General features: G+C 55.3%; 1 protein-coding gene across 4 annotated transcripts in view; it reads left to right on the top strand.

The window, feature by feature from the left end:
* INPP5D (inositol polyphosphate-5-phosphatase D) overlaps window positions 1-8,004 on the top strand; it is a 112,832-nt gene extending 104,828 nt beyond the window's left edge. For all 4 annotated transcript variants that reach the window (XM_036109581.2, XM_078071468.1, XM_036109582.2 and 1 more), the window contains 3 exons: window positions 1,171-1,437; window positions 5,415-6,021; window positions 6,861-8,004. In XM_036109581.2, the coding sequence (XP_035965474.1) occupies window positions 1,171-1,437; window positions 5,415-6,021; window positions 6,861-6,863 (877 nt within the window). In that variant the 3' untranslated portion in view covers window positions 6,864-8,004. The remainder of the gene's footprint in view (window positions 1-1,170; window positions 1,438-5,414; window positions 6,022-6,860) is intronic.
* Window positions 8,005-8,867: the final 863 nt, after the last annotated feature.

Consider the following 8,867-nt stretch of genomic DNA (forward strand, 5'->3'; position numbering starts at 1 on the left):
GTGTCTCCTGGGGACCAGGGACAGCAGCAGGCATGGCTCGGTGGTCAAGGAGCGCCATCCTGTTACTAAAGGGGAAAAAAAATCATTGAGGAAAATGCACACAGGTCGCTCTTGGAAGAGCCTGGACTGGGAATAATGCAGACATTAAAGTCTCTATGACTAGGGGGCAGCAGTCCCCAATAGTCACCTTGGCTCACTGATGTGCTCCCAGGTCCTAGAGTCAAGCCAGGTGGCGGGGTCACGGTCTCCGTGCCAGCTTGCCTGCTGAGGGGGCAGAGTGGTGCCGGTTCGCCGAAGCGAAATCCCAAACGCTGCTGTAGAGCCCAGCTTCCTCCCCTCCTTTGGGTCCTCAGACGACCTGTCTGGCCAGCCTTCGCCGTCACGCCTGCCCCACCCCTTGCACCCAACTCCTGTCACCTCAGCCAGGGCCAGGCCATCCCCTCCACAGTGTTGGGTTAACCGCCCCCCCCAACATTCAAGGTTCTAGCCTTGACTTCTGTGACCTCCCACTCACCTTTCCAAGTGCCTGCATGGCCGTCTCCAGTTTGATGCCTCACACAGACGTGCAAGCCGACATATCCCAGATGGAGCCCTTCATTCCTCATTCAGCCTGGCCTCACCAGCCTCTTATCCATTCTCCCCGCTTGCTCCTAGGCCTTCAGACTCTCCTGAAGCAGGTCAAGCCCCTCCTAACAGGGCCTTTGTCCGTTCTCACCCGTCTCCCTTCCCTTCCTTATCTGCCTCCTCAGGCAGGCCTTCTCTGGCCACCCTGTGCCCCGTGGGTCCCAGCCCTCCTGCTGGTCTGTCTCTGCCTCCTTGGTTACTCTCAGACTTCAGCACTGTGTGAGCACCGTGTTTCCTAGCCACTGTGCTTGCTTTGTTTTCTCTCCTGTCTGATGTGGGTCCTATGGGAACAGAGACGGGGCCACCTTGTTCACGCCCACATTCCCTTCTGGCCCAAGGCCTGGGGCTTACTAGGCACCCAGTAGCTATTTTGTTGTATGAATCAATCAATCAATCAATCAATCAATCCACTGTCCAAAAAGTGAAGGAGTAGCAGAGGGCCTGGGGGGCCCCAGGGGACCTCAAAGGACACTGTCCTCGTGTGGTGCTGACCTGGAGGAGGGAAGGGAGCCCTGGGGTGTGACTTCAGGTGCCTCTCCCCTGCAGGGTCCTTCCATGTGGCAGCTCCAGCGTCACTGAAATCATCAACCCCAACTACATGGGGGTGCTGCCCTTTGGGCACATGAAGCAGTCCCTGTCCCCTGACCAGCAGCCCACAGCCTGGAGCTATGACCAGCCGCTCAAGGACTCCTCCCTGGGGCCCGGAAGGGGAGAGAGTCCCCCGACACCACCCTCCCAGCCACCCGTATCCCCGAAGAAGTTTTCATCCTCGATAGCAACGCGGGGCCCCTGCCCCAGGACGCAGGAGTCAAGGTGAGTGTCCTCTTCATCAAGCCCTCTCCCTTCTCTGGGTTTTCACCACCAGAGAACCCGACCCTAGAATAGAAGCTGCATGAGCGTAGTAGGGTTGTGTGTCCACTGTGACTGTCGACTCCACCTCAGGGCCTGGAACACAGCAGGCACTCGAGAAATGCCTATGGAATCTCCACGTCCTACCCTATCGGTATAAGTTTGATAAAAAATAGAAGATTTCTGGAGCGCCTGGGTGGCTCAGTCGTTAAGCGTCTGCCTTCAGCTCAGGTCATGATTCCAGGGTCCTGGAATCAAGCCCTGCATCTGGCTCCCTGCTCCACGGGGAGCCTGCTTCTCCCTCTCCCACTCCCCCCTGCTTGTGTTCCCTCTCTCGCTGTGTCTCTGTCAAAATAAATAAATAAAATTCTTTAAAAAAATAAAATAAAAATTAGAAGATATTAAAGATACTGCCCCCCCCCCCAAAACAGCTTCCCGTAAAAACTACATTTATTGGAAAATACGTTTCTATAACTAGCGAACCTTCATGCAGTCTCTCAAGGAACATGTGGGGATTTCCTCCTTCCCCAGCTCTGAGTTCCGCTGCCTTTTCAGCCACAAGGTTCCCGTTCCCATCCACAGCCTTTCCGTCCCTCCTTGAGAGGCCAGTCAGAAGACGCAGCAGCCATGGGGGAGTGCGAAGGGCAGGAGAGCAGGTGGCCTGCAGGAGGAGGGGTTTGGCCGAGAAACTTGGGGAAAGGCCAGGAGCCCAGAGAAAGCCGACCTGCATCTAGAACCGGTCAGGGCAGCACGGGCCAGGACGGAGCCGGGAGGGGCCCAGGCCGGGCAGCCAAAGCCACAGCCCCTTCTCACGGGGTGCCGCATCCCAAGTGAACCCATCCGTGAGCACCTTGTGGAAAGGCCACGTAGGGAGCCCTGTGAATTTTCCAGTAAGCACAGCGTGCCCGGGAAATAAAAGTGCAGATCCCAATAAACAGTGATTGGACATGTAGCAAATATAATGAGCATCATCTTTCCTTGGTGGCGGTCTTTGGAATGACTGCAGGGGGGCTGCTCTGGACCTCGCTTCCCATCTGTGAGGTCACTGTGTTCCTCAGTGCTGGTGTCCGTCTTGTCGGAGGGGCCAGGGAGGGGAGCACAGTCAAATGTCATTCTTTTTTTTTTTTTAAGATTTTTTAATTTATTTGAGAGCGAGAGAGAGAGCGTGAGCAGGGTGAGGGTCAGAGGGAGAAGCAGGCTCCCGGCTGAGTGGGGACCCCGATGCGGGGCTCGATCCCCGGACCCTGGGATCATTACCTGAGCCGAAGGCAGACGCTTCACCGACTGAGCCCCCCAGGCATCATTCTTATCTCATGCCACGTTTGGCCTCTGCACCTGGCCTGGCTGGAGTTTCCTGTGGACTGAGGGGCACAGACGAATGGAGGGGAGGAGGATGTGTAGGACAGGGTTGATGACAAGGCCTGCCCGAGCCTCCACCCTGTCTGTCTCGGTGCCTCTAGCTTTCAGAGTTTGTCCATAATGGTTTTGTACTCCGGTCGCTCCGAAAGAAGCTTGGGAGAAGGGGAAACAGCCTCCATTTCCTCCCCTGGGAAAATGAGGACAAAAACCACCGTGCGGAGGGTGCCAAGGTGCCTCTTCGGCAGCCCTGGGAAACGGAGCTGTAAACAACCTCAAAGAACAAGGAGATTCTTGAAGTGAAATGCTTTTAACTTCCCAGAGTCAGCGTATCTCTGTGCTGAACAACTTGCACACAGCACATGGCGTGGACCTGAGTGGGACTCTGGTTCCACAGTGACAGCCTCAGAGCGGGGACATTCGTAGGCAAGAGGCCCCCAGGGTGAGATTCGAAGCTGTAGAAAGGAAGCCTGGAATCTGAGAAGGGAGGTTATTTTACCGGAGGAATGAACTCCGTGCCCCGGATATTGGTGCACTCATTCCACAACCATGGCCCTCCTATGGCACTTGGTTTCTTGTTACCTGTGGTCAGGGGCTTTTTAAATTTTGTGTGGTTTTCCCCGGTCTCCCCCACCCCCACCAAGACTTCCCCTCTCTAGCAGTGACAGAATTTCCCTCTCAGAAGAGATAACTTGCTTCCATCTCCCTGCTCTTTTCCCAGAGAAGGAGCTTTGGAATCACCAAAATGCTTGGACCCAGGGGCCTCTTCCTGGCGCTGCCCCAAATCCTCCTGTCTCAGTCACGGGGCTGCCAGGAATCAGGCCATGCATTTTTCTTTCCTACTTCTCACTCTTCATCAGAAACTTCTGGTCAATGCCGCTTGGACCTACTTGCACCTTCCTCCCCGCACTAATTCATAGCAAAGATCTTTGAGGATCCAGACAGGGGTGCAGAGGGTGGCCTGAGGTGGAGGGGCAGCTTTCCAAAGTCTTCGTTCAAGGCCCCAACATTTCTGGTTATACAGCTGCTTCTAGGTCTTTCCAAAGAGTAATGAGCAAAAAAGCGAGTCTACAGTCAAGCCCCCTTTGGCATGTCCCCGAGGCTCGCCTCCCCTCCCCTGAGCCCACGCCTATTCCCTAAAGAGTCGATTAGCCTCGGCAGGTTGGCAACTTTGGAAGAGTGTTTCAGCATACATTCCATCAGTAAGAGGCGTCACAACCTGAACACTTCAGTGGGTTCCAAGGGACCTGCTTCCCTTTTTTTCTGTAGAAAGCAGAAGCCGGAACACTCCCCCAGGAGATTGTGCTGTTGGCCAGAAAGTAAAATGTGTTCCCATTCCTGGTTATAATTCGCTCAGCAGGAAATCACCTCACCTCCGAGCAGCAGTAATTCAGGAACCACAAAAATAAAGGCAGGTCTCATGTCCTGTGAGTTGCAGCGTGAAGTCCCTGCGCTGCCCAGCGTCAGGCCTGTTGGCTCACCACTGGCTTCTCTCCCTGGCTCACATCTCTCCAGGCTCCCTCGGATTTTCAGCATGACCACCATTTTTTTCTTTCCCACTCCAAGTGAGGACCTGAAGGAAAGCACGCTCACCAGGAGCTCTCCAGGGAGAGGACTGTGTGAAGAATACCGTGTGAATTGGGAGCATGGGGCCCCTGAGCACAGATTTTGTCTGGTTCGTGGCCCCCTCCTGTGCCTGGGACAGCATCTCACACATATAGAGGGGCCCCTACATGTCTGTTAAATGGGGCTCCTTGGGCTGGGGCCCTCACAGAGCACATGGTCCCTGAGGGGGTCTGGTCCCCTGCAGGCTTCTGTTCTCCTGAGAGTCAGGATAGAATTTGCTAGAGACAATATAGAGGCTGCGGATTCCTTCGAGGGGAGTCCAGGAGAGGAGGTCTTTTGGGCAGCTGTGAGGGGCGGGGGCAATGGAGGGCAGGCTTCTCTGACAAGGACTGAAGAGGTGGTTTTGGTACTGGGCGGGCCATGTAAGTGGGCTCCTTATTCCCTTTCTCCTACGAATCCTTCAGTGAAGTCCCCCTTGCTCACTAGTGCTCTGGTGTGAACAGTTTTTATGGTGGAAACGGTCAAGGCAAGGAGTGGGCTTACCTGTGAGATCATCATTTGAGCAACACAGTACTTGCTCCTCCCATCCTCTATTTTTGTTTAGTTGAAGTGAAATTCCCATAACAAAATTGAAGGAAATCTTTTATATGAAACTCCAGGAAAATCACTATTAGATGCTTTTCCCCCCCCACTTTTTAAATACTAGTTAGTTAACATGTTGATAGTGTAATACTGGTTTCAGGAGTCGTTATTTAGTGATTCATCACTTACCTATAACACCCAGTGCTCAACACAAGTGCCCTCCTTAATACTCATCACCCTTCTTGCCCATCCCCCTGCTCCAAAATTAACCCTTTTAAAGTGAACAGTTAAGTGGCACTCGGTACAATCACAAAGTTGGGCAACCCCCACCTCCATCTGGCTCCGCACGTTCTGATCACCCCAAAAGAAAACCCCCTCGGGCTTAAGCAGCCGTTCGTCAAATGTGCTTCTTTGTGTCTCCTCTCTGCCGCCCTCAGGCCCTGCGACTTGGGCAAGAACTCCGCAGAACCTTCCCCTCAAGAGGACGCGCAGCTGACCAAGCCCGAGATGTTTGAGAACCCGCTTTATGGGTCTGTGAGTTCTTTCCCTAAGCTGCTTCCCAGGAAAGAGCAGGAATCGCCCAAAATGCTGAGGAAGGAGCCCCTGCCCTGCCCGGACCCAGGAATCTTGTCGCCCAGCATCCTGCTCCCCAAAGCCCAGGAGGCCGAGGGCACCAAGGGGACAGGCAAGCCGGCGCCCACGCCCTTCCTCAGCCCCACGCCCCGGCTGCGCTCCTTCACCTGCTCGTCCTCCGCCGAGGGCCGGCCGGCGGGCGGGGACAAGAGCCAGGGGAAGGCCAAGGGCGCCGCCAGCCTCCAAGCCCAGGTGCCCGCCAAGAGGCCCGTCAAGCCCTCGCGGTCGGAACTGAGCCAGCAGGCCCCGCCCCCGCCCCCTGCGGCGCAGCGGCCGCCCCTCCCGGTCAAGAGCCCCGCCGTCCTGCACCTGCAGCACTCCAAGGGCCGGGACTACCGCGAGAACGCAGAGCTGCCCCACCACGGCAAGCACCGGCCCGAGGACGCGCCGCTCAGCCGGGCGGCCATGCAGGTGCGCTGGGGGCACGTGCGCCTGAGCCCCCGCTGGCCCGGGGGGGGGGTACATGCGCGTGGCACCCCGTGCGCCCTGGGGCTTACACTGGGCGCGTGCGTGCGTGTGATACGACAGCCGGGTCCCGTTCAGATCCCAGGATTTGAACCCACGCCTGTCTGTCCCCGAAGGCGCTGCTCCTACACTGAAAGGGTTAAATGAGGCGCTGGGGATAAACTCCGAGCCCTCCTGTGCCTGCCCTGTAGGAACTCCGGGCTCCGTAAATAAAAAGAGCCCAGATCGTTTACATTGCGTTATCATCATCATCAGTGTTAGTACTTAAAATTTTCCCGGTATTTTAGAGACTTCAGACACACTGTCCCCTTCCTTCCTATAAAATAGATTTCTTTTTGAGCAAAACTAATAGTGTTTACGAACTGCCTCTGGAGCCAGACTGTCTTGGGTTTGAATCCCAGCTCTCCCACCTCCTGGCTCTGTGTCTTGAGCCTTAGTTTACTCATCTGTAAAAAGGGGACTATTAATGGAATCTGCCTCATAGGTTTATAGGGAGGATGAAATTTTATTATATATTATTACTATGTTATAACCTACATATAAACTATATGTTCTACATTGTTTATTTTATTTCCCATACACTGTAATTACCACATATGCATATGACCTATGTGCATATATATTGGAATATATGGTAAGTACTTAGAACAGTGTGTTGGCTCTTTTCACCACCGTGTTGAAGGAAGCCTGATCTAGCCCACGGCGTGTAGGGACGTTGGCACCTTTAGTTAGATCTGGCCTCGTGGAGAATTCAGCACTGACGGTCTTCTGTTCTTGTCCCACAGTAAAGCCCCTGGTGAGCTGCCAGCAAGACAGGAGCCCAGAGGAGCAGCATGAAGCCACTCGGACCTTCTCCCAGGACCCCCTGCTGGCTCCTCCTACCTAGCTTCCTGCGCAGGGCTTCCTGTTTTTCAGGAGAGCGCCTAGTTTCTGTGTGGTCAGCAGAGTGCCCTGACTGCGACACTTGGCACCAAGTGCTAAGGGTGGAAGAGAAAGTGTACCTGGGCCCCCAGCTTGATCTTGGTACTTGGGACCCATGAGCCTCGTTCCGGTCATCATTTTGAAGAAAGGAACTAAAGCGCTGATTTGTAGGTGGAGATATAAAATAATAATAATAATATTAATAATAATAATTGCTGCGTGTATGGAGCACTCACCACGTGCCAGGTCCTGTGCTAAGTGCTTTATAAGCATGAGTTAAGTCTTCTTCAGCTGACCAAAACCACATTCCAGACGCCCAGTTCGGAACATGTGTGCCCTGAGCGGTTTGGACAAAGCATTAAAAATTAAGGCCGGTGCCTTGCTGGAGTGAGACAGGGCTTGGGCTTTAGGGAGCTGAAGAGTGAGTGGTTCACTTAGGGTACAACAAACCTGGCTTTGTCTAGCTTCAGTGATGCCAACTGCTTTCGCTAAAGCCCCGGGCTGCAGCAGAGCTGGCCCAGAGAAGGGATCTCTCTCTGTCTTAGTTCTTTAGTCGGAAGGAGAAGGAAAATCAGCTCCTACTCCAGGGTAGAGATTCGGCTTCAACTCGTGCTAGAGGTGCCCGGGCCCCCCTCAAGGTGGGTAGCCATCACCAGGCCACGGTTGGAGCCGAACCCCCCGACACTTATCTCATTGTGCTCATAGAAGAGTCTCTGCTGTCGCTCCTGAAAGCCAAGCTCCCCTGCCTGGCTGCCAGGGAGGTGAGCCTCTCGGTTCCGGCTCTCAGAATAGTGCAGGCATTTCTCTCTGACCCCCGTGGCTTTTGGCCCTGCTTCCTTGGTTACTAGGAGAGTAGATTGGCCGTGTCTTTTCTTGTGTTGCTTTTTGACATACAGAATTAGCATAGGAAACCAAATCCAGAAGTGTGAGTGCAGGAGAATGGGTACGCACCCCACGTCCCCGTGTGTGTCCGTCTGCGTGACCAATAAATTGTGCCTTTCTCACTCAGCTCGCAGCTGTGTGGCAGTTTTTTCCTGACGTTCAGCCGCAGACGACGCTTCTAGGCTGTTGGGTTGCAGAGCTGCAGGAGGGGAGGAGGGGTTGTTGACTTTCGTCGGTGATGGGCCACTGGTCCCCTGACTAGAGGGGACTTCGTGGAACCGCTTACAGGTTGGCATAGCCCAGGAACAGCAGTAAATGGCCCCCCGGCTTCGGGGACTCCAGGCACCGCGCGGCCAGCCAACTTGCGCCGATGTCATCACCCCCACACGCACACGCCACCACCACCTGCCGGCCTACAGCCCCACGTTCCTCCTGGCTTTTCTAAGTGCTCGTCGCTAAGCTCCAGAGACACTGAACACATGTAAACAACACCCGCGCTGTGGGCCTCCAGCTCCCGGCACTCAGGAGCCACACATACTGCTCGAAGGCCAGTGTGGGGGCTGCTTGGCCCCCCTTCCAGGGCACTTCGGCCCAGGCTGCTGTTCCCGCCAGCTCAGGCGGCTCAGCCTCTGCCCCGCTTCATGGGCACCAGGCCTGCACTGTGGGCAGAGCTGGAGGGACTGGTGTGTTTAGCAGCCACGGAGTGAACCACTCACTGCCCTGCAGCGGTGTGGCTCGTGGACACGCAGGGGTGAGGCTGAAAGCCCACCGTGACCACAGCTCCTCACCGCACTCAGGCGGGGCCCCCTCACCCTGCAGGCGCACTTCCTGCTCCTCACACAGGAACACCCGCGTCCCCAGGTACCAGCCTTCTGCCTCGCTGGGCCAGGGGCCAGGGGGGAAGGACAGCTGGAGACACCCAGACATCCTCTTGGGCACCCCTCCCCCCGTAGCCATCACCGCACGGCTGAAGACCTGGGCACGATACT

The sequence above is a fragment of the Halichoerus grypus genome, chromosome 4, assembly GCF_964656455.1.
Source record: "Halichoerus grypus chromosome 4, mHalGry1.hap1.1, whole genome shotgun sequence".
Classification (NCBI taxonomy): Eukaryota; Metazoa; Chordata; class Mammalia; order Carnivora; family Phocidae; genus Halichoerus; species Halichoerus grypus.